The sequence below is a fragment of the Podarcis melisellensis genome (genome assembly GCF_964234715.1).
Source record: "Podarcis melisellensis genome assembly, chromosome: 18".
Taxonomy (NCBI): Eukaryota; Metazoa; Chordata; class Lepidosauria; order Squamata; family Lacertidae; genus Podarcis; species Podarcis melisellensis.
Genome location: NC_138536.1, coordinates 3,839,760 through 3,865,319, shown reverse-complemented (window position 1 = coordinate 3,865,319; position 25,560 = coordinate 3,839,760). Strand labels below are relative to the sequence as shown.

Below are 25,560 nucleotides of genomic sequence, written 5' to 3'. Positions count from 1 at the left end.
GTGGAGACACAGAGAGAGGCAGGGAAGGGAATTCGCAGTTTATGGCCAGATTTTTTTCAGGGGGGAGGCAGAGCCGCCCTTGTCCTCCCAGCCTGGAACGCCACTTTGCCAGAACTTGGCTGCCAGACATAGAACTGTCAAGCTCTTTCCCGCAGAAGACGAGAGAGAAGCCTCCAATTTTCCGTTTGTGCCACAGAGTGAGGGTGGCGGTGAGGAGGGGGAGAGTGGGCCGCCGAGGAGGAGAAAGAAAAGCAGGAACCGTGTCGGTTTTTCTTCTGCGCCCCCGCCAGCTCGCCTTGCTATTTTTGGGACAGGGGGCCTTTGCCACACACAGCCTACGGGGTTTGGGAGAGGAAGAGGCGTGAAAGCAGGAAGAGAGAGAAAAAGAGAGAGAGAAAAAAGATAGAGGGAGCTATCGCCCCCCCCCACTTCGTTAATCTACTAACTCGGCCCCACGGGGCTTGCAAAACAACACGGATAAGAGGAAAGGTGCCATTGCGCGTGGTTACCCTGAAGTTCATCCAGCCCAACCCGCTTGCGATGCGGGAAACGTTCGCCCAAGGCAGAATTCGAACCCGCAAGCCTGATATGAAGAGAGCCTCGTGCTCTACACCAACCGAGGATAAAATCGACAGTACACAAAAGGAGGGTGGCCAAATGGGTTTTACTCAAGAGTAGACCCAGCGGAAGGACCAGGGTGTGAATTTCAATGGCTTTCCTGCAGCAGGGAGTTTCACAGTTCGTCACTGCAACGGCGGTCCAGCGGCTAAAATGTCGGACTAGAAGCTGGCGGAGACTGGGGTTCGAATTGTGCCCTATTTGCCCATGAAGCTCACAGGACTGGGTTGTTGTACGGGATTGAATGAGTGGCAAGGAAGGATCGTGTAAACGCCACTTCTGTTGTGGGATCCCAGCAGCTCTGGAAGAACAAATCCAGATGTTCTTCTACTGCCGGAGCCCCCAAACTCGGCCCTTCAGATGTTTTGGGACTACAATTCCCATCATCCCTGACCTGTTAGCCATGGATGATGGGTACTGTAGTCCCAAAACATCTGGAGGGCAAAGTTTGGGGGTGCCTGTTCTACGGGGTCCTCATGCAACATTTGGTCAAGTTTAATCCTTAAATTGGATTTGGGATGGCATGGGATTTTTGAACCCACGTCGAAACCCACGTCGGGCAACACAGCTCCCTGCATTTTAGGGGGTTGGACTAGATGACTTTGGGGGTCCCTTTCCAATTGTACAATCCTACGATTCCCCCAAATGAAACTATGAGCTCACAGGGCATTCCCTATGTGTTTCCCGTCTGCAAAATAACTCCTTCAGTCCAATGGGACTTAGAGAAGTAGGATAAAAAGGACCCCCTGACCATTAGGTCCAGTCGTGGCTGACTCTGGGGTTGTGGCGCTCATCTCGCTTTACTGGCCGAGGGAGCCGGTGGACAGCTTCTGGGTCATGCGGCCAGCAGGACTAAGCCACTTCTGGCGAACCAGAGCAGCGCACGGAAACGCCGTTTACCTTCCCGCCGGAGTGCTACCTACTTATCTACTTGCACTTTGACGTGCTTTCGAACTGCTAGGTTGGCAGGAGCAGGGACCGAGCAACGGGAGCTCACCCCGTCATTGCGGGGATTCGAACCGCCGACCTTCTGACCGGCAAGTCCTAGGTTCTGTGGTTTAACCCACAGCGCCACCCACGTTAGATAAGTAGGATAGGATTGCTCAAAAGTCATTCACGTACTTCCCCCAATTCCATAGCCCTGCGCCCTCTGAACGCTTCGAACTACAGTTCCCATCAGTGAACGGATGAAGGGGGAAAGCTGCTCAAAACCTCTGGAGTGGTCTAAATCTACTTTGATCTGTAAGCGCCTGGGGGCAGAGACCTTGGGAGTAAAGAGGGCACATAACTGAACAGAAGCACAAATGGAGATTCTCGCTTTTGCCAGAGGGAAAGGGAACCTTCCAATTTAGCAGATGCAAACTGGGAAGAATGGGTTGTGGATGCAAAGAGGCCCATTAAAAGAATGAAGGAGAAAAAGCCGTTTTTTTGGGGATTTTAGGCAAGAGAGTATGCAAACCGCACGCACGGAAACTGAACGGAAGAGGCTAAAACTGGAAGGGTTTGCAGAAGGGATTAATGTCACCTATTAGCATCGAGACAGAAGCTGTTCGCTTCATCCTTGGCAACAAACAGGGTCACCCTGACCGAGAATATCCGAGCCAAACAGAAAATCAAGAGTACATCTTTCTCTTCCTCGCGCTCTCTCTTCCCCCGACGTCCAGACTTACTCTGCAGGGAGAGTTTCTGCGTGTAACACAAAACACCCCACCGTGCTCAGCACGGATAACTTATCACTTGGGGGGGGAAGGGGGGAGAGAAAATAAACTAAACTAAAATATCAAGTCCTTTCCTTTTGCTGTGTGCCATTTGCACACAGACGTTAAGAGGCCCTTTCAAGGCTGCATCGCCCTTTTTAAAGACGGGTAAAAGGTAAAGGGACCCCTAACCATTAGGTCCAGTCGCAGGTGACTCTGGGGTTGCGGTGCTCATCTCACTTTACTGGCTGAGGGAGCCGGTGTACAGCGTCTGGGTCATATGGCCAGCAGGACTAGGCCGCTTCTGGCGAACCAGAGCAGTGCACGGAAACGCCATTTATCTTCCCACCAGAGTGGTACCTATTTATCTACTTGTGCTGGTGTGCTTTCGAACTGCTAGGTTGGCAGGAGGAGGGACCGAGCAACGGGAGCTCACCCCGTCATTGCGGGGATTCGAACCGCCGACCTTCTGATCGGCAAGTCCTAGTCTCTGTGGTTTAACCCACAGCGCAACCCACGTCCCCTTTTAAGAAGGGAGGAATGGGGAAAAGGAGCAAAAAGGAATGCGCCCGATATCACACCCATCTAATTCAATACCACCTGCACTGATCGGCAGCAGCGCTCCAGGGGAGAACTGAACCCGGGACCTTGTGCGAGGAAAGCTCCTTGGGGCTTTGGCGCTGCCTAAATATATCCATGTACAGTGGTACCTCGCAAGACGAATGCCTCGTAAGACGAAAAACTCGCAAGACGAAAGAGTTTTTCGTTTTTTGAGTTGCTTCGCAAGACAAATTTCCCTATGGGCTTGCTTCGCAAGATGAAAACATCTTGCAAGTTTGTTTCCTTTTTCTTAAAACCATTAATACCTATGGGAATCCGTGTTTCGCAAGACGAAAAATTCGCAAGACGAAAAAACTCGCAGAACGAATTAATTTCGTCCTGCGAGGTACCACTGTACAACGCTGCCCCTTGCGGAGTCACAAAAGTCAAGACGCTAGCCCTCACTGTTCCAAATTTGGGACTTTGGCTTATTCTGTGCATCGCTCGATCCAGCACAGCGCTGGCCGGCAGGGGTTTCAGACAGAGCCCTACTACCCAGAGAGGTCGGCTTTCGAACTCGGGCCCTTTGCATGCAGAAAGCGGCAGCTTCCTTATAGACCAACAGCAAAGCAAGTTACTAGACCTCATGACCCGAGCCACATTCTGGACTCTTTTTCAGAGGCAGGACTCACCGGAAGGCTTAGACGCTGCCACTTGACTGGCGCAGGGGGCACCCAAGTGTAAGGACTGGCTAGCAGCTGCTGCGATTTTCTCTGAGGTAGTGTTGCTGGCGAGATCCGGGGATTGGGGCGACGATGAAGTCGAGGAAAGCGAGCACTGTGTTTGGCACCGCAGCTGCGTCAGCGACTGGGGCATGCCCTGGTAGTGCCGCGTGGCGCTCAACAGGTCGTTGAGGATCTGCAAGATGGTGCCGATGTCCCGCCGGGGCCGCCCGCTGCTGTCCTGGCAATTCGGGTGCAAAGTGCCTGCGAGAGAGAAGCAAAGTCAAGTCGCTAGCCCTCAAGGTTTATCGATTCTCAATCTAAACACATGAAGTTGCTTGGCTGGTTTTTCCTCCCTCTCCCCCAGAATTTGTGTTTGTGGTCGGGTGCGGAGGGAAAATTTGGAATTGTAGAGTGGGCAGGGACACCCCAAAGGTCATCGAGCCCAACCCCGGTAACGCAGGGATCTCAACTTCCCAAAAAGCCTCCAAGGAAGAAGGAGAGGTCGCCGCCTGCAGAGGGAGACTGTCAGAAAAGAGTTTTGTTAACTTCCCTTTCCTGTGCTTGCTTAGGGTGAATGTTAAAGCTTTTGAAGGGCAGGTTTCTAGTCCACATGAGAAGAGGATGTGGCAATAATCTGGGCCAGGGAGCAAACTCTCCAGTGTTCTCTTTGGTTTTTTGCTTTTTTCAAAAGCAGCTTGGCTGGGGTACCTCTTCGAATCAACAGAAGCCAGTCCAACCCCTTGAAAATTGGGAATCACAGCGAAATACCGGTACTTCCTGGCAGGTAGCCGGCCCAACCTCTGATTAAAAAACCCCTCTTCAATGTTCCCGGACAACGAGAGAGTATTCCAACCCTGGCTCTCCAAACTACAAACCCCACGACCCCCAAGCAGTGTTTAGGCATGGTAAGAGTTTTAGCCAACAACGTTTGAGGGACCAAAAGTTGAATAAGTCTAGAATAGAACCCCAATTTATCCCTAACCACTAGTGGATTCTATCAGATTCCTGCAACATCCTTTGAAGGGGCTGGAGTGTCACAGATTTCCCAAACCGCAACCAACAAGCCCATTTAATAATAATAATAATAATAATAATAATAATAATAATAATTATTTATATACCACCCTATACCCGGGGGTCTCAGGGCAGTTAATGAAATCAAGATATAAAACCACAAAATAACTAATAAGAATAAGAACAACCCACCAATAATCACCACCCCCACAGGAAAAAAACACATTTTAAAAGGGTATAGGATGTAATTCATATCAACCAAAGGCCTGGTTAAAAGGGAATGTTTTTCCTGGCGCCTAAAGGTGTATAATGAAGGCTCCAGGCGAACAGATACAAATTTTTAGAAATGTTGAGCTCCAAAATTCCCTTGGGTTTCTCTTGTCGGAAACCGGCACAGATCAGGTTCAGACCTGCTTTGTACAGAAACCCATCAGTTGGCTCCCACAGTTCGTTTGGACCTGCACCAGCTTCAGGGCTGCACAGGGCTCTTCTTCAGCCAGGAAAAGCACCCTGTGATGTTCTGAAGCTTGCAAACCCACAACACGAAGCCGTATTTTGTCCCCATGAAAGGCGGAGGGGTGGGAGGAAGAGGAGTTAAGGGCCAACAAAGACTTACCAGAAAACGTCCCCGAAAAGACACCCGGAGCGTGGTTCACGAAGCTTTCGATCACAGCGCCGGGTTTGCGGGGTCGGGAAGGCTGAACGGGGCTGGCACTGGGCGAAGGTTTGCTCCGCGTGGCACAATCGACCTGTGAAAGGAGGACGGGGGGAAAATTGAAGTCTGTGCAAAGAATCGGATGGCTTTGAAGACTAGACCCTGGTTTTGGCCCTTGGTTAAACTTTTGAACAAGGGGGGGGGGAAGATACAGTGAGATCAGATAACATTTCTGCGATGAAGGAATCCTTTGCCCAACATCTGATTCGAACCCAGAACCCTAAGAGCCTCAAGCTCTTCTGTTAATGCTTCTGAACTGAAACGAACAGGCTCGCGTTCTGTCCGCTGCGTTCGTTCGTTTCAACGGGTCTACTTAAGAGCAGGGCTTATGAGCTCCACACACCTCCCTTTTGCAGCCACTGGGGACTAAAAACTTGCTTTTTTAACCCCTACCCGCCAATTCTCAACATTCGGTTCCGGCACGAACTTCCTCCTGTCTTGCTGCCGAACTTGGCCCTTGGGGAGGGTCTGTGTTACTTTTGCTCATTGCACACTGGTGGGGAAGTCTCCTTTTCCAAGGCAGGGTGGGGAAATCAATGGCGGTTTTGCAACCGGAGCCATCCTTGCTTCCTATCCTGCCTGGTTTTTCCGGCATCGATGCACCAAAACCGTACATTTTACTGTTTCAGTATTTTACTGTTGTATTTTAATCTTGTTTCTAAGTTGTATTCATTCAACTTGTTTTTATTATTGCTTGTTAGCCACCCTGAGCCCAGCCTTGGCTGGGGTATAAATAATTTTTTTTATTATTACCGTATTTTTTGCTCTATAAGACTCACTTTTCCCCTCCTAAAAAGTAAGGGGAAATGCGTGTACGTCTTACGGAGCAAATGCAGGCTGCGCAGCTATCCCAGAAACCAGAACAGCAAGAGGACCGACTGCTTTCGCTGCGCAGCGATCCCTCTTGCTGTTCTGGCTTCTGGGATTCAGAATATTTTTTTTCTTGTTTTCCTCCTCCAAAAACTAGGTGCGTCTTATGGTCTGGTGCGCCTTATAGAGCGAAAAATACGGTGTTACTTCCTGTGGCGATGGACGATAAGACCCCTCACCCAATTCAGTGCCCTGAAAGTGAGAACCTTATTTCCCCCAAACAACCCCTCATTGCAATAGCTCAGACATGAGGCTCAGGTTCTGGGTTCGAGTCTCCTGCTGGCTTGGACTAGGCGCGGACGAGACCAAGACTCACCTCTGAACACGATGAGGCGCTCCCCGTGCCGCCGCTCGCCTGGGCCCCGTGCGAGCGGAACATGCCGGCGGTGACGGGCGTCGGGTGGGCGGAGCTACAGTACGTGGGCAGGGCCTGCGGTGGGGAGGCGGGGCTTTCCTGGCAAGCGGGCGGGGAGGCGGGGACCCGGGCGAAGTGGGGGGCAGGGGTGCCCCCGTGGAGAGCAGGGCAGTCGGGACCGGCCGGGGGCGCAGCGGCCGGGGGTTCGCCACGGCTGGCGATGAGGTGGCGGTGCTGTAGCTGTCCGCCGTTCTGCTGGGCCGCCAGTTGCAGCTGAACGAACATCATATGGTCCCCGACGCGGAGGGCCAAGGTGAGAGGGGATCTTCCGGACAGGAAGTCGTTTACCTGGGGAGGGAAGAAGAAGAGGATGTGAGAGGCGGAGGCGGAAAGGAGGCAGGTATCGAAAACAAAACAAACCATATTCTTTTTCACATCTTAGAATTCGCAGAAAGGGGAGGAAAAAACCCACAAGCACTTCGTTGAATAAGAATAAGGATTTATTATTTATACCCTGCCCATCTGGCTGGGTTTCCCCAGCCACTCTGGGTGGCTTCCAACAAAACACTAAAATACAATAACCTATTAAACATTAAAAGCTTCCCTGAACAGGGCTGCCTTCAGATGTCTTCTAAAAGTTTGGCAAGTTGTTTTTCTCTTTGACACCTGGTGAGAGGGCGTTCCACAGGGCCGGTGCCACCACCGAGAAGGCCCTCTGCCTGGTTCCCTGTAGCTTTGCTTCTCGCAGGGAGGGAACTGCCAGAAGGCCCTCGGAGCTGGACCTCAGTGTCTGGGCTGGACGATGGGGGTGGAGACGCTCCTTCAGGTATACTGGACCCGAGGCTGTTTAGGGCCTGAAAGGTCAGCACCAACACTTTGAATTGTGTTTGGAAATGTACTGAGACCTAATGTAGGTCTTTCAGGACCGGTGTTGTGTGGTCTCGGCGGCCACTCCCAGTCACCAGTCTAGCTGCTACATTCTGGATTAGTTGCAGTTTCTGAGTCACCTTCAAAGGCAGCCCCACGTAGAGCGCATTGCAGTAGTCCAAGCAGGAGATAACCAGAGCATGCACCACTCTGGACAGACAGTCTGCGGGCAGGGAGGGTCTCATCCTGTGCACCAGATGGAGCTGCCCTGGACACAGAATTGACCTGCAGCTCCATGGACAGCTGGGAATCCAGAATGACCCCCAGGCTGCACACCTGGTCCTTCAGGGGCACAGTGACCCCATTCAGGACCAGGGAGTTGCCCGCACCCTGTCCCCCCAAAACAGTTCTTCTGTCTTGTCAGGATTCAACCTCAATCTGTTAGCTGCATCCATCCTCCAACCGCCTCCAGACAAGCAGGGTGGGTAAAACTCAAAAGAAATAGGATTTTTTAAAAATTTTAATCAGATTTTTTATTTTATTTCAGTCAAATTTCTAAAATAAGGTGCTTTTGGTTGATTTTTCTTCTTCTTCTAAAGATAGCTTTCTGTTTAAGTTACATTATACTCCAAAGGCTATTCATCAGGAAATGTTACAGGTAGATAGCCGTGTCGGTTTGCCATATTTGAAACAAAATTAAAAAATTCCTTCCAGTAGCACCTTAGAGAGCAACTAAGTTTGTTATTAGTATGAGCTTTCGTGTGCATGCACAATTCTTCAAACTTCAGACTGGTGACTTCTGTTTCATTGTATCTACATGCACACGAAAGCTCATACCAGTAGCAAACTTAGTTGCTCTCTAAGGTGCTACTGGAAGGAATTTTTTAATTTTGTTTCGACATCAGGAAACGTTTTAACTTTTTCATGTGTGCTAAAACTCAGTCCAAGTTTGCTTTTTAAACCCATTTAACCACATCACTTAACAAACATGGATACATATGCTATAATGTTACCGTTTTGGTTAAATAAATTGTATAAATTGTTACTAAGGAAATGGTTATTTTTCTCCTTCCAATAAAGTACAGCTGAAAAGTTGTCCAAATATAAACAGTTAACTTATTAAACTTCACAATAATGTCATAATTACCTGTCTATGTATTTCTAATAGTATCACCAAGTCAGTCATTTTTGATGTAACTGTAAAAACTGCTCTGAAAATTTATCATTCCAAAAATTAAACCTTCATCTGGTTGTAAAAATTAAGATTTTGCCAGTAAGAATGAGTCTTTCTGTTAAAAAAGAGATTTAAATTGTCCTACTGACTAGTGATTAGAATCAAGTCATACTGACTAGGGATTTAAATCCGGATTTAAATCGATTTGATTTAAATCAAATCCACCCTGACATCAAGGGGTCAAAATTGGCTTTAGAGCCAAGTGGCTAAAATCACCACAGCTTGGAAGCCACGAGGTTAAAATCAGTGCTGTTTTGAGATGAAGTAGTTACATTCCATGCAGTTTTGGAATCAGTGGTCAAAACCAGCCCCATTTGAGATTGTGGGGTCAAAATCGAGCCATTTCTAAAGGTTCGGCCCACTTTCTTGAGTCAAAATGGTCCCCAGCTGCTTGCAAATGGACAAAACTCCTTGAGCAGTCTACGATATCTCAAAAAGTGCCCAGATCCGTAGCGAACAGACAAAAAAGCAACCCGGCTTCCAAACATATGTAGTGGATTAATGGATTTCGATAATCGCTCCTCACCTTCAGTCCCAGAGCAGCGTCCGATAACAAATTTACTTGGGGAGCGAGTGAAAATCAAGTTGCTAGACCTCAGGGCTGCAAACTTCCAAACGGAAACGGGTTCAGGATTCAGAGTCTGTTTTTGCTGGTTCCCTGCTCTCTCTCCCCGCATGCTCCAAATTCTCCAAACGAGGAACAGGGGAGGGTTTTTTAAAAAAACTTCCGCATAGTCGCCTGGAGACACAGCCCGACTTGCCATAGGTGAGCAGCTACCTGGAAAAGCCTGGCTTCAGAGGCAGCTCACAGCTACAGTCTTACTTTTTAACTACCGTATTTTTCGCTCTATAAGACGCACCAGACCACAAGGCACACCTAGTTTTTGGAAGAGGAAAACGAAGAAAAAATATATTATGAATCTCAGACGCCAGAACAGCAAGAGGGATTGCTGCGCAGTGAAAGCAGCAATCCCTCTTGCTGTTCTGGCTTCTGGGATAGCTGCGCAGCCTGAATTCGCCCCATAAGACGCACACACATTTCCCTTTACTTTTTAGGAGGGAAAGGGTGAGTCTTATAGAGCAAAAAATACGGTAATTATAATAAAAAATAAGGGGTCTGTTTTTATGCATATTGTGTTGTTTTTATGATCTTAGCTATTCTGAGCCTGGCCTTGGTTGGGGCGGCGGGCGGGATACAACTAATTTTTAAAATTATTATTATTATTATTATTATTATTTTGCCTCCTGCACTTCTTACAAACACAGCAACCTATGAACAGTTTCTGCTTGGCCCAGGTTTCCAGCGGAGGATGAGAGCACAGTCCTCACGCTGAAACCGCACCACTCACAGTTCAAAGACTTGGTCCCGTGGCAGGCAGCCTGTTCAACAGGTGCAGCTCTGACTTCAGAGTTTGGGAGCAGCTGCACCTGATGGATTTCTGCCTGCCAGGGGCTGGTGCTCCATTGGGGTGGTGGAGAAAACCAGCAGATTTGTGGGCCGGGATTCTCAAAACACAGGCCCCGCCGCCCAATTTTCCACCTCATCGCAGTCAATCACCACCGTGGGCAGACCATAATACCCGACACACCTGTGCGATCTGCTGGGATTTGGGTGGGGAAGCCCCAGAACAAGCCCTGGTTCTTGGGAGGGGTGGGGTGACAGCAGTAAATATTTGCTTAAGCAGGTGGGGTTCGCTGGTCTAGGGAGGAGTCTTTTAAAAGGACATAACTAGACATTTCATCCTCGCCAACTTAAGAAGGTAAAGGGTATGAGACGCAAACTGAATAATAATCTGGTTTTTCCTCCCTTCCATGCCACCACCGAGATAAAGGTAAAGGGACCCCTGACCATTAGGTCCAGTCATGACCAACTCTGGGGTTGCGGCGCTCATCTCGCTTTATTGGCCGAGGGAGCCGGCGTACAGCTTCCGGGTCACGTGGCCAGCATGACTAAGCCGCTTCTGGCAAACCAGAGCAGCGCACGGAAACACCGTTTACCTTCCCTCTGGATGGGTACCTATTTATCTACTTGCACTTTGACGTGCTTTCAAACTGCTAGGTGGGCAGGAGCAGGGACTGAGCAACGGGAGCTCACCCCGTCATTGCGGGGATTCGAACCACCGACCTTCTGATCAGCAAGTCCTAGGCTCTGTGGTTTAACCCCCAGCGCCACCTGCGTCCCAGATAAGGGTCACCACCGAGATAAGGGTCTGCACAGCACCCGGGAAGCAGGGGGTTTTTAAAACCACGAGAAGCTTCTAATTCCAGAGTTCTGGGTTCGAGTTCCACATAGGGTAAAAGGTTCCCACATTGCAGGCGGGTTGGGCTAGATGAGCCGAAGGGTCCCTTTCCAACAAGGCCTTAGGGCATGGGTAGGCAAACTAAGGCCCGGGGGCCGGATCCAGCCCAATTGCCTTCTAGATCCGGCTTGCAGATGGTCCAGGAATCAGGGTGTTTTTACACAAGTAGAATGTGCCCTTTTATTTAAAATGCACCTCTGAGTTATTTGTGGGGCATAGGAATCGGTTCATTCCCCCCCCCTCAAAATATAGTCCAGCCCCCCACAAGGTCTGAGGGACAGTGGACCGGCCCCCTGCTGAAAAAGTTTGCTGCGTCTGTTTGAGAATGTGTGCTTTGCTATGCCTAATAAAGGATATTTGATTTGGAAAAAAGTTTGCTGACTCCTGCCTTAGGGATTTGTGGAGTTTATTCCTCCTGCAAAGGCAGTGGAGGTTTTAGGAGAAGAATTTCCCTTCTGCTTTTCTCGCTAGGAGTTGTTCAACCGACACTTCCGAAAACTTTTTGCAATGCACACGGACAGAGCAATTCTCCTTTCTTGTTGTTGCAGAAATTTCAGCAAGGTAAAGGGACCCCTGACCATTAGGTCCAGTTGCGGCTGACTCTGGGGTTGCAGCGCTCATCTCGCTTTATTGGCCGAGGGAGCCGGTGTACAGCTTCCGGGTCATGTGCCAGCAGGACTAAGCCGCTTCTGGCAAACCAGAGCAGCGCATGGAAACACCGTTTACCTTCCCACCGGAGTGGTACCTATTGATCTACTGCTAGGTGGGTAGGAGCAGGGACCGAACAATGGGAGCTCACCCCGTCATTGTGGGGATTCGAACCGCCGACCTTCTGATCGGCACATCCTAGGCTCTGTGGTTTAACCCACAGCGCCACACGCGTCCCATAATAAAAATCTAAGCGCACCCAAAAAAACGCTCATTGCGTCATCCATGACCCTACTCGACTCCAACCCCGCCCCAGCACCTGCTGGGATCCTTTAGACACCCTAGACCTCCCCACAACTGTTCATGCCCCATCTACACACACAGAAGAAACGGAAGACAACACCCCCCACCCCCCGGCTTCGAAGTTTCTGAGAAACCCGTGGGAACTGAGGGGGTCCGGATGCAGGCAGTGGGCGCGAAAGCAGCGAAGTTGAGTTTCGGACAGCCGGGAAGTTGAGCCGAGCGAGGGTTAGCAGGCTGCAGGAAGCAGACGTGAAACCACCTCTCTAGCACGCAACTTAATATTATTTTCGAAAGGTTAGAAGGCACCTAAACACGGAAGAAGTGGGACGAACCTCAAAGCTGCTCTTTTCTGCAGGAACAGCGCCATAAACAAAACAGACGCGGAAAGCATCAAGCAAAAAAACCCCAGTTTGTTAAAAAAAAATACTGTATTTTTTGCTCTATAAGACTCCCTTTTTCCCTCCTGAAAAGTAAGGGGAAATGTGTGTGCGTCTTATGGAGCGAGTGCAGGCTGCGCAGCTATCCCAGAAGCCAGAACAGCAAGAGGGATTGCTGCTTTCACTGCGCTTCTGGCTTCTGAGATTCAAAATATATTTTTCCCCCTTGTTTTCCTCCTCCAAAAACTAGGTGTGTCTTGTGGTCTGGTGCGTCTTATAGAGAGAAAAATACGGTAAATTGATTTAACAAATCATGCATATTCAGACCTGGTAACTGTTTCTCTACTCTCTTCGCCAACACTGGGGTGGAAGTGGCTGAAATACCCAGGAATGGTGACGTCAAGGGGTTCCTGAGCAGGTGCAGAGTGCAGCCCCGCTACCTAGTGTAGAGAACGCATTCCTATCCCCAGGGAAGCAAAGATTGTGGATGTAAGTCCTTCGGCACGTGGTCTAATCTTCCTGCCTTCATTCGCAGCCCAAACCCAAGACTGTAAGCGCCTAGAGGGCAGACTGGGTTTCCTGCTTGCCGCAATGTGCCACATTGCCATCAGGGACATGGGGCAAAACACGCCTGTTCTGGTAATTGCCCTACGGAACTCTCTGCCACAGGAAGGGTATGCGGAAATACTGCTTGCACTGAAACCCAGGGATTTTTTTGGGGGGGGCGGACTCTGTCTCCTGCATTGCAGGGGAGTCGCACTAGAGGACCCTCATGGTGCCTCTGGAAGGGAGAATTCGAACTCAGACCCCACCCCACAGCCATGAAGCTCAGAGCCTCTCAAACATACCAGTCCCGGGTTGCAGCACAAATGAAGCAGGGGAGGGGACCAACCCCCCTCCAACCAAATTATTTAGAGCTAGTATATGGAACAGCTAGGCAAAAGGGCAGTCTATCTGCAAGTGCGAAGGAAGTTCTCTTCCATCAGGGCCAGAACAAATGCTTGCCTCTATGACATGGGTAGGCAAACTAAGGCCCGGGGGCCGGATCCGTCCCAATCGCCTTCTCAATCCGGCCCACGGACGGTCCGGGAATCAGGGTGTTTTTACATGAGTAGAATGTGTCCTTTAAATTGCATCTTTGGGTTATTTGTGGGGCATAGAAATTCATTCATTATTTTTTTTTTGCAAAATATAATCCGGCCCCCCACAAGGCATGAGGGCCAGTGGACTGGCCCCCTGCTGAAAAAGTTTGCTGCCTTGAGCCCTCCAACAAGAGGTGACCCAAGGCAGATCTACAGGACTAGAAACTTGGCCTTTGCTCCCCCCCTATGTCTGAAGACGCAGGTGGCGCTGTGGGTTAAAGCCTCAGCGCCTAGGACTTGCCGATCGAAAGGTTGGCGGTTCGAATCCCTGCGGCGGGGTGCACTCCCGCTGCTCGGTCCCAGCGCCTGCCAACCTAGCAGTTCGAAAGCACCTCCGGGTGCAAGTAGATAAATAGGGACCGCTTACCAGCGGGAAGGTAAACGGCGTTTCCGTGTGTGGCTCTGGCTCGCCAACGCTGGCCACGTGACCCGGAAGTGTCTCCGGACAGCGCTGGCCCCTGGCCCCTGGCCTCTTAAGTGAGATGGGCGCACAACCCCAGAGTCTGTCAAGACTGGCCCGTACGGGCAGGGGTACCTTTACCTTTACCTTTATGTCTGGAGAGCTGGGAGGGGGGCAGAGAGGAGAGAAGCCGCGTTCTCCAAATCTCCAGGCGTCTGGCATCACACCCCCCCCCCACCGGCCTGCGCCCGTCACGAAATTCCAAAACCAGCCCAGCCGCAAGGGAGCCTCTCCCCCCCCCATCCGCCGGCCGCAAGTCACGACTCCCGGTCTGTGTCTCTCTCCCTGCAGCAACCGCCCCCACCAGCGGCACAAAAGACCACTGGACACCCGCCAGGTTAAAAAACAACCGCCACCCGTCACCGAGCAATAGGCAGCAAGCAATATTTATTATTGATTTTGATTAAACAGCGGAGGGGTGGGGGCGTCTGTCGCTCGCAGCTGGAAGAGAATCTTTCTACCTCTCCACCAGGAAAAAAAAATGCATGTGTTTTAAAAAAGGCTCCCCCCCCCCAAAAAAAAAATAATATCGCTCCACCGGCTGAATGGAGTGAGCTCCTTTGTTCTCAAAAGCCTCACGCCAGCCCAGATGGCAATTTCCAAATGCAGAAAAGGTCTGGGGGAGCCTTTCCTGCAGAGATAAATTCTCTCTGCCCCCCCCCCTCACCGCTGTAATTTCGTGAGCAGCCCCTCTTGCTGGGATTTCAGTGGCGCTCAAATACACTGTCCCCCTGGCAAAAAGGGGGATAAATTTTGTGGAGGGGGTTTATTCTGCCTCCCCCCCCAGGTAAACAGATTATCTGTTTATTATAGAAACTAGGCACCAGGGGAACGTGGGAGGGTCAAGAAATGCAGAGACTTATTTTGTGCCCCCCACCCAAATCCAGCCGTTGAAAAATACAAAAGCAACATACACCCCCCAGGGCAAATCGCAAGGGCAATAAACTTGACCATAAAGCGTTTTAATAACATGAAGCCGTAGGAGAACAAACAAAATAACGACTGCACATTATATCATCGCAACCTCAGAGGATATCGCAAACCCATTTCACAGACTCTGTGACTGAGGGTATAGCGCAGGGAGGAATGAGGCAAAAAAAAACCCAAACAAATTAATTCGGGATTGTGCACCAGTATGGGGGAAAATAGCTTGGAATCTACATCCATTTGATGCCCCCAAACCCCCCAAAAATGCTGTCTTGCAAGGGGTTGGACTAGAGGACCTTTGGGGTTCCCCCTTCCAGTTCCACAGCTCTTTGAAATAAGAACGGAGGCCTCTCCAGCTGGGAGGAAACTAAACCCACCGGTGACTCATAGCTCAGAGCCCCCTAAGGCTCCTCAGTTTTTTGTTTAAACTGCCATCTGTTTTCTGCTTGGCGCTCTAACCATTAAGGCACCCTGCCCCTGCTGCAGAAGAGAGCCCGTCTCTCGCTCTGCCCTCCTCCTCGCGTTTCCTCTGACGTCAGAGGCCAGGCTGAAGATGGAGCGCCCTTCGCTGTCATTAACCGGAGGCTGATGATGCCCTGAGTACCAGCCACCTCCGTGCCACAGGAGGCTGGCACGACTAAAAATAAAATCTTCCCCTGGCGCTCGCTTCTTTGGAAAGAGAGAGAGAACGAAAGAAAGAGAGAAAGGAGGAAGAGGCCCAATTATCTATACGCAAGCACAAAAACACACACAAATAGGCAGAAGAAGCAGAGATCTGCCAGCCTGGCATCAGAGACAACGGGTCAAAGGAACCACAGATGAGGACACCCGCCCAACATCGCCCGCTGGGCGCTTCGTGCTACAGTTCCCGGCCAGCACAGCTGATTCCTGGGGGCAGGGGGCGGGTGGGAACTGGGAGTCCCAGGGCGACACCAGGTTGGCCAATTCACATGCCAACTTTATACCTCACTGGGCCTGGTTTTAAAAAGAGAAAGCGCTAATGCAGGTAATTTGGGGGGGCATTTTAAGGGGGGGGAAAGCATACCCAGGTCTGAGGCATTGCAAAGGGTTGGACCAGAGGAACCTAGCAGTATGCTTCGCACTTTACAATTCTACGAACGGAATACGGTCAAATACGCATCACGCAAGGAAAGAGGGCCGGGGAGGGAAGAGGAAAGTTAGCGGGCTCATAGAGACACTACTTTTTTTTTACAAATGGGAAGGAAGAGGGCTTGAGGTCACACCTTGCAGTGTGGATATGCAGTTCCCTAAATCCCTTAGCTCTGTAGGTCTGGTTCTGGTTGCCAGGCACTCTGCGCACGCTCTAAGGAATTGTTGCCGCTTCCTGGTTTAGAGCCAGAAATACAGGAAGCTTTTTTGTTACCTGGCTCAATTTGTCTACCTGTAGGATGCTGGGAATCGGAATCTGGGACTTTCTACGTGCAAAACACCTGATTTACCACTCGGCTGTGGGTACGCTGAGCTCACGCTCTGGACAAAATTTCTCTTAACTTGTCAACTTGTAACGTGAAATACGCGTACACACCTCACGCAAAACGCCCACTCCAAAGGCTCATGACAGAGGCAAGGGGTGGGGGGAACGAAACTCTGCGCATGCTCAGAAACCCTGCTGCCCTGGAAGCAGAGACAAACCTTTCTGCAAAACAGCAGAGAGGGAAATCAAAACTCAAAACCTGTTACCTGCTCTGGAGGATGAAGTTGTACAACTGCACACCCGCCCTGGGTGGGTGGGGAATGCACTCTGCACATGCTCAGGGAACCTGCCGCCCTCGACAAACGCGTCAAGGCTGCCGATAAGCCTTTCCACAAACTACGGGAGGGGGGCTGGGAACTTAAAAAAACAAAACCCTGCTGTCACAGTGATTGCAACACAACCTCAGAGGGTTATCTGCGCCGGAGGACGCAAGTTTCACAATCACACAGTCTTCTGGGAGGGAAATGGGTGGGTGGGAAAAAGAGACACAGACACAAAAACCCAACTCCATGTTCTCTAGAGAGATGGCAATGGGTTTGCGTTGAGGCCGAGGGGGCAGAAAGCGAGAGAGACGTTCTTCTGTGCCAACCATCCAAAAAGGAAAAAAAATATATATTATTTTCCTGCTTGGATTCAGAAAGCCTTCTGAAGGAAGAAATATAAATTGATTGCCTCTGAATTCAGCTCAAGAGCTGAGCCCCAGTTCCCAGAAACCATGACTCAGAGTACACCGAATTCTTCCTTTCTCCGACGACGTGTTCAGAAAGCTTGGCCCGAGGTAACCCTGGCCTTGCCCGCTTCCCTGCCGCTCGGGGAGGGTGGCACCACGGCCACGCTCCGTGGGTGGGGCGGACGGGCGGTTGGCGCCCTCCCTGAGAGGAGGGTGGCCCGCATCACTGGAGGGGCGCCCCACAGATTTCCTGGACCAACCCACCCCTTGCAAAGAAAATAAACACACACACACACACACACACAAAGAAAACACCCAACGTCAGGAAGCTTAGCAAAGCGTTACTCAGTCCAAACCAGGCTTTCTCAACCTGTATGTTGTTGAACTACGGCTCCCATCGCCCCTAGCTAGCTAGCAAGGCCAGACCTCAGGGATGATGGGAGTTGTAGTCCAACAACATCTTCCTCACCAAAAATGGTGCCCATCCTCAAAACCAAAACGCAACCCAGGAGAGGTTAGGATTTCGGCCGAGCAAACCCACACCGACTTGTAAAAGCGGAGATTCTCAGACGGGTAATAATACTACTACTAGGTTCTGGGTTCGAATCCCCACCAGAGCTGTCAACTTACAGATTTGAAAATAAGGGACCAGCAGCCAAAAGAAGGGATCAACAATTACTTGGATAAAATACATATTTTGTTACGTGCGAATGGCTTTAGATACCTATTAGGTCCATAAATTACCATATAGCATATATTCAACACACAAAAAAGCAACAATTTGTTGTTGACAAAGGACAGCTGGACATAGAAAGGGCCCCATTACCTTCAGTAGCTTATTTAAGGGACATCATCAATAAGGGACAGCAGCGGGACATGGCGCTGGGATAAGGGACTGTCCCGTCAAATAAGGGACGCTTGACAGCTATGATCCCCACTTGGTCATGGAGCTGAATGGGTGACCTCAGGGCAGGCGTTGGCTATCTCGGCCCGGCCGACCTCGCAGGCGATTCATCGAGGGTGGGGAACCCGTGGGAGACAGGGGTTCAAACCCCACCCCTTGCAATTGCACCCCCTCCAGCCTAATCTACCTCGCAGGTTTGTTGCGGAGGGAAAGCTGCTTTGGAGAATGCAGCAACAGTCATTAAATAAAACACACACACCCGTCTCTCAATGAACGGAAGCAAGAGATTTCAGCCACCCGCCCTGCAGCCAGATCTCAGGAAAGGGCGTCAGATCTTCCGTAAGACCCACCCCAAACATTCGAGGAAGCGGATTTTTCTGCTCTTAGCAGAAAGAAAGGCGGGCAGCCGTTTGAGGCGAGCAGAACAGTTGCAGGATGAATGAGAGGTGGGGCTTCCTGGTTTTGTCTCTCTGTTCCCCACCCCAAGTAAATAGTACCCGGACAGTAACTGGGTGTTCCCTTCTGTGGAAAAGCTATGAAAAAAGAGGTTTGCTAGGGGGAATGGGGGAGAGGAGAGGATCACCCCCCCCCCCGCCGCCATTTCTCAGTCCTAGGAAGAACACAGAAGCAGTTTGGTGCCTTGAGCTTCCTTGGTTTCCTCTTCCCTCCCCAACTCTCTTTCCTCTTGTGTGTGTGTGTGTGTGTGTTTGTTTTTAAATAATATTCATAAAGATTGCAAGCCTTCAGGGGCAGAGCTTGCCATATAGATAGAGATATTTAGATATACAGTATTTTCTGGCGTACAAGACTACATTTTAACCCGGGAAAATCTTCTCAAAAGTCGGGGGTCGTCTTATACGCCAGCTACAGCAGCAGCAGCAGCTCCGGCAGCAACTCCCCACCAAAGGATAAAACGACCGCAAATTAAATCAGAGAACCCCAAGCTCTCTAGATGAAGCAGAAATAGGCTTGAAAATTGGCCCCAGAAGCCCCCGGCCACTGGGAAGTGGAGCGGATTTTTGAGCCGGACTTTAAATTTTTATTTGGTGAGTATACGGTGAGTATATCCCAAACTTTATTTTAACTGGGAAAGTTGGGGGGTCATCTTATACGCCCAGTCGTCTTATATGCCGGAAAATACGGTATATTCATGCACATACAGACATATACAGGGGACATGTGACGGATTCTAGGGAGCTTTATTACTTATTAAATTTCTTTACGGCCCCATAGATCTCACGAGCGGTTCGCAACATTAAAAACAACGCAACATTTCACAATACGAAGATGGCGATGAATAATATTGATTTACTAAACGGAGAATGAATATTTATGAAGAGAGATGCACGAAATGGTGATTTTCACGGTTGCAAAGTTGTTTTTAAAAAGTTGTGCTTTAATGCCGACACCCAGCCTGGGACCTTAGGACGTTTCCCTCCCTGCGAGAAGCGAGGTTACAGGGAACCAGACACAGGGCCTTCTCGGTGGTGGCGCCTGCCCTGTGGAACACCCTCCTGTCAGATGTCAAGGAAATAAACCACTATCTGACTTTTAGGAGACATCTGAAGGCAGTTTAAGGCAGTTTTTAACGTTTTGTCGTGTTTTTAATATTCTGTTGGGAGCCGCCCAGAGTAGCTGGGGAAACCCAGTCTGACCCAGCATACAAATAAAATAAAATAAATAGTGTGCAATAAATGCATACAAGATTGCAAGTAGCACAGGCTTGAAATTAAAGGCTGGCCAGGATTCTGCGCCAAAACCATCGGGCCTGATTTAGCACAGCTGTTATGACACAACTAAGACCCATTCACTACAATGGACAAGAACTTCGAAATCAATGCCATCGGGCAAGAAAGCATCAAAACCTCAGAGGAAGCCAAAGGCAAGGCCACCCTCCCGCAACCAGATTCTGCAGCCTTCTCCCCCCAACCCCCCCCCGACATTTTTTTGCTACCAAGAGAAAAGTCTCCGCAAAGAGGAAGGAATGTGGGTTTAGCAGCAGCTAGAATAATCAAAGCCAGACCCATCAGAAACAGATGGCCGGCTGCCACTCGGCTCAGCTCCCCCCCACAAAAAAATGCACGCATTCTTGGCGTGAACCCCCCTTGCCATCAATAGGCCAACCCCCCCTCAAATTCCACCCTTGCCTCTTCCCGAAGCTCCTACTCCCATGGGGGCTGGGAGAGAGAGAGAGAGAGAGAGAGACCGCAGCAAATAAATCAACCCCCCCCTCCATATAATGATCAGGCTGTGGGGTGGAGGTGGGGGGAGAGAAGGAGAAATTGGACTCTTTCAACCCCCCCTTGCTGCTACTCTGCACCCCAAATCTCTCCCCCCTCCGCCAGCCAAAAGCCTCCCTGCGCTTGGGCAGAAGACAAAATAATAATAATAATTAAGTGGCCGCCCCACAACATTGCCCTAGTATACATTCATTTTTTAAAAAAATAAACATGGGCCTAGTTTTTTTAAGGGACGCAGGTGGCACTGTGGGTTAAATCACAGAGCCTATAGGACTTGTCGATCAGAAGGTCGGCGGTTCGAATCCCCGTGACAGGATGAGCTCCCGTTGCTCGGTCCCTGCTTCTGCCAACCTAGCAGTTCGAAAGCACGTCAAAGTGCAAGTAGATAAATAGGTACCGCTCTGGCGGGAAGGTGAACGGCGTTTCCGTGCGCTGCTCTGGTTCGCCAGAAGCGGCTTAGTCATGCTGGCCACATGACCTGGAAGCTGTACGCTGGCTCCCTCGGCCAGAAAAGCGAGATGAGCGCCGCAACCCCAGAGTCGGCCACGACTGGACCTAACGGTCAGGGGTCCCTTTACCTTTACCTTTAGTTTTTTTAAAACCTGGGAACCACGTAGTAAATTTGAGGCGCCTTAGAAGTGATATAATTGCTCTGGTGAATCTGGCATTGGGGAATAATCGCAAACAACAACAAAAAAAAACACACCCCAAACTGGGTGAATACTACGTTGTGGGTCTAATGAAATTAAATGACAGGTGCTATTGTGAGAATGCTTATTTTTACTTATTGGGGCTGTGGGGGTGACAGGATGACTGGAAAGGGGCTCACACATTAATTTTAAATCACATTATCAAAATGCACGTTTTGATCACACAAGGATTAGAAAGACAATCGGTTTTCATCCAGCTATGTTGGACTCAGAGTGGGCTGCCCCCAACCCCCGGAATTAATGGACACCCCCCCAGTTCACCTTGTCCATTAAGTTCAACCAGACCACAGCCATTTTAGGAATCGGTGCCCGCTTGGTTTCCTCTTCCCTCCCCAATGCTTTTTCCTTTTGTGATGCGTTTTAAATTGCGGCTGGTTCTGTTCGTTCATTCCTGTGGCTAGCAGACTAATGGCGAGGGACAAAGCCAGAGATATGAAATGGACCAGGACTCATTTAGGTAATTTAGAATGCCTTGAGCCATGTGCAATGTTAGCCCTACTCAGGGTAGACCTATAGCTGAGAGACCCTCATCCTCTAGCTTTGAAGGATTACCAACCCAAATCAGTGTTAAGCAGCCTTTCTTGAAGACTCCTAAAATATTAATAAATAATAATAATAATAATAATAATAATAATAATAATAATAATAACCCTTCTGGGTTGCCAACTTATCTAGACCCCACAGACGCATCTGCATTTTGGAGCGAGCCCCACGGCAACACCTTCCTCTACCCCCTTCTGCCCTCCCTCCACCAGATCAGGCGAAAATAAAACGAAAATTCAGATTTGGTGCAATTCATCGAAAAGCCCATAGAGATGAAAGAGGAAGTGGGAAAGAGCGGCACTCTTTCGTACTTCCTCCTTCAACTCTATGGCCTTTAAACCTTGCAAAAAAACGAGATCATACAAAGCAGACACTCCCCCTTCTCAAGTCCCATCACTCTACATTTAAAGCAGTCACGGTGCACCAATAATCCTGGGAAACGTAGTTTCTGGGTGCTGAGAGTCATTAGGCGGCGTCCTGTTCCCACCAGAGAACTGCAATTCCCAGAGTTCCCCTACAAAGGGGGATGGACCTTGGGAACTGCAGCGCTCTCTCAGCACCCTTAAACTATAACTCCCAGGATTTTCTGGGGGAGTGACTGCTTTAAAGTGTTGAGATACTGCTTTAATAATAACAATAACAATATTTTTTATTTGTATCCCATCCTCCCCTGCCAAAGCTGGCTAACAACAGATCAAAATAGCGCATAAAATATGTACATTAAAGGTTATTAAGGAGATGCAATTTAACAAGGAATAAATTAAGACCCTCACGCAGGGGATGGAAGTAAGATAAATCGGTTAGACAATTGTCTAACCGATGTATTAAAGATACGTCGAATGCATAAATAAAATAAAATACACGCGGGACCAAAGATGTCCTGGACCACAGGCGATTGGGGAAAAGAAAAGGATGTACTATTCACCTACAAAATTAACCGCACTAAAGTTCCCAAGTCAATATGGCGGCGATCAGGGAAGTGATCCGAAAGGAAAGAAGGAAGTTTTACCCAAAGGCAGAAGCGGAGCTCGTTTTTCTTTTGAAATCCTTCTTTTAAATACAGGGGGACCCAGATTTTAGGAAAACCAGACATTTACAGATCTGGAGGTCACCAGCCTGCCACTGGCCAAGCCCTGTAGTCCTTGCAGGGCAATTTCAGGCAATGGAACAAAATAAGGTCTTTGGGAGAAATTTTCACACACACAAACACACACACACCCCGAGCCGAAGGTGTCCTTACCTGAGTTTCTGTTAAGCTTTCCAACGCTTGCATTACGGACTGCTCCGGTCTGGATGCTTGCGACTGTAGAAGGTGGGGGTTTTGGGGGAGAAACAAGGAAAATAAGATAAATCTCTTTTTCCAAAAATCGACACTTTGCCTAGTCCAGGATATCTGAAAGAGCATCTCCACCCCCATCGTTCTACCCGGACACTGAGGTCCAGCTCCGAGGGCCTTCTGGCGGTTCCCTCATTGCGAGAAGCCAAATTACAGGGAACCAGGCAGAGGGCCTTCTCGGTGGTGGCACCCGCCCTGTGGAACGCCCTCCCACCAGATGTCAAAGAGAACTACCACCACCAGACTTTTAGAAGACATCTGAAGGCAGCCCTGTTTAGGGAAGTTTGATGTATTACAGTATTTTCATTATATTTTTGGAAGCCGCCCAGAGTGACTGGGCGGGGTATAAATAATAAATTATTATTATAATATTATTATTAGGAAAAGAGCCCAAGGGGAGGCTAACTTAACCCCCCACCCCACCCCGGGCTGCCCTTGAGTGACCCGTTCGCTTGCAGAGGGGCTCCAAAAATTAAATTAAAGGTTAGGGAACCTTTTCCTAGCCGGGGGACTAATGGGCCCAGGGCCAATCTTCCGGGGGCCGCATGGCAGAGGTGTGCAGGGCCAGACCTAAAAAGCACGCAGAATTTTACTAGTTTCTGCAGAGTTTGGGTGGCCGTCTGCCAGGGATTCTTTTAGCTGTGGTTCCTTAGAGCAGTGTTCCCCAACCTTGGGCCTCCAGCTGTTTTTGGACTACAATTCCCATCATCCTTGACCACTGGTCTTGCTAGGGAAGGATGATGGGAATTGTAGTCCCAAAACAGCTGGAGGCCCAAGGTTGGGGAACACTGCCTTAGGCAAACTCGGCCCTCCAGATGTTTTGGGACTACAACTCCCATCATCCTTAGCTCACAGGACCAGTGGTCAGGGACGATGGGAATTGTAGTCCCCAAACATCTGGAGGGCCAAGTTTGCCTCCCTTAGAGGATGACTAAAGCATCCATCGCCGTACTCATGCCTTCTGACTACAACTCCCATAATCATTGGCCATTCACACACACCCAGTTGCAGCAGATGGGAGTTATAGTTCAAAGCACCCGGTGGGTGCCACATCTTGGCACCTCCTGATGCTGGGGAGATAATAAATGAAACTTATTTACCATTAAGCCAGTTTCCACCGTTGGCACCAGAGTCAACTTGCTCCCGTCTCCAACGCCCAGATCTTGAAGTTTGCCCGAATTAAGTCGACTAAAAGGATATTTTGGGGGGGGGTGAGCAGGGGGGAGAGAAAGAGAGGGGGGGGTAAAGCATTGTTACTTTTTTTAAAAAAAATACAAATGGTAATTAAATTGCTTTCAGAGCACAGAACCTCTCATCTTTTCAGAATTTGCTTTTTTTGGGAACGGGGAGTGTCTTCCTTTAGCCTCTCCCCTTTCCGCTCCTTTTATGTAAACACAATATAATAAGTCAGTCTCTCTCCCCCCCCCACCCCAGACACAGGGCAGCTGGTATTCCGCAGTCATCCGTCAAGCAACTATCTCTTTGCACAAACCCACTCTGCCAGACGATTTCAGCGACAGATCTGGGTAGATTATTTTATCCATTCATTCATTGCAAAAAAAAAAGCCCAAACCCGATTGTATCTGAAGAGAGAAATGGCCTTATTTTTCCAAGGGGAGAGACAGCAAGCGACACATTTATGGTTGCAAAAAGGGGGGCTTCCCCCCCATTATACTGCAAGGCCCAGTACCTAAGGGGGAAAATATAGAATAAAATGACATTACTGTTCCCTTTGAATAGGGGCACCTGATTTTTTAAGTTTGAACTGTCCCCTATTTTTACCTAGAAGGGAGAACATAAAAATGCATTTTTTTGGGGAGATTTATGCTTTAAAAAAAATAATAAAAAGCAGATCAGACAGGGGGTGGGAGGGAAGATAGACAAATCTGGGGGTGGGGGTGGGAGATTGCCTTCCCCCCCTCAAGGGCTCCTCACATAAAGGCAAGGTTTCCTTGCATCTTAGGAACTGATCTGCCTTTCAGTACCCTAACAAAGCTGAGATTTTGTTAAACAAAGGGAGAGAGAAGAGGAGGAGGGGGAGGAGGAGGAGGGACGCCCCCCCCCAGCCTGGCCCTTATAAGCTACTGTTGCAATTAGATTTCCACAAATCCTCTGTATAATTACAAATAAATAAATTTTAAAAAATGGGAATACAATGTTTCGGATTCCCTGCAACGTAGGGATGCTCAAATATCGATTGATTGATTTTTAAGCAGGTACGGTTTGCACAGAGACGGAGTATATTGTGGGGGGGGGGGGCGCGTCCTGCAATTGCAAGAATCAACCTTCCGAACAAAGGACAGGAGAGAGACGGCCAGGCCAGGATTTTTTTTGAGGGGGCAGATAGATTTGGGGGCCACATTGAGAATTTCCAACTATGCCCCAGACAAACCCTTTTGTGGGAACCCAAAAAAGAGGCCAGGGTGGATTTTTTTGGGGGTGGGGAATAGGTATGAATAATATGCCCCCCGCCCTGGAAAAAAACCAGCCATCCCACGCAAGGACCCACATAAATATTCTCACCAAATATCTCAAATTTTAAGTGGGTGATTTCAGAGTGTGGTTTTTCGAGACCCCCCCTTCATAAACAGGGGGAGAAATGGAAGTGGGGGCTATTTGGGGACAATAAGTATTTTAGGGACACCCCAAATCTAGGCTGAAGCAATCTCTTTTATAAACACACCCCTTTTACACATCCTAGTCTGGTGCTATCAAAGGAACCCGACAATATATATACATTTTAGGCGATTTTAGGCAAATATGCACCAACACGTATCAAAAGACAGGTTTATAGCAGGGATATATAAAAAAGGGGGAGGTTCACGAGTGTGTCATGCGTGTGAACACGGGTGCAAACACACCCACCCCAC

The 25,560-nt window shown here is 49.4% G+C and overlaps 1 protein-coding gene across 2 annotated transcripts in view; it reads right to left on the bottom strand.

Annotated features, from left to right (window-relative positions):
• The window catches only part of MIDN (midnolin), a 47,449-nt gene that overhangs the window by 5,623 nt on the left and 16,266 nt on the right, over positions 1-25,560 (bottom strand). For both annotated transcript variants that reach the window (XM_081895681.1, XM_081895682.1), the window contains exons 3-7: positions 23,791-23,878; positions 22,595-22,657; positions 6,496-6,882; positions 5,211-5,343; positions 3,548-3,841 (exon numbers count right to left, since the gene is read on the bottom strand). In XM_081895681.1, coding sequence (XP_081751807.1) covers positions 3,548-3,841; positions 5,211-5,343; positions 6,496-6,882; positions 22,595-22,657; positions 23,791-23,878 — 965 coding nt within the window. The remainder of the gene's footprint in view (positions 1-3,547; positions 3,842-5,210; positions 5,344-6,495; positions 6,883-22,594; positions 22,658-23,790; positions 23,879-25,560) is intronic.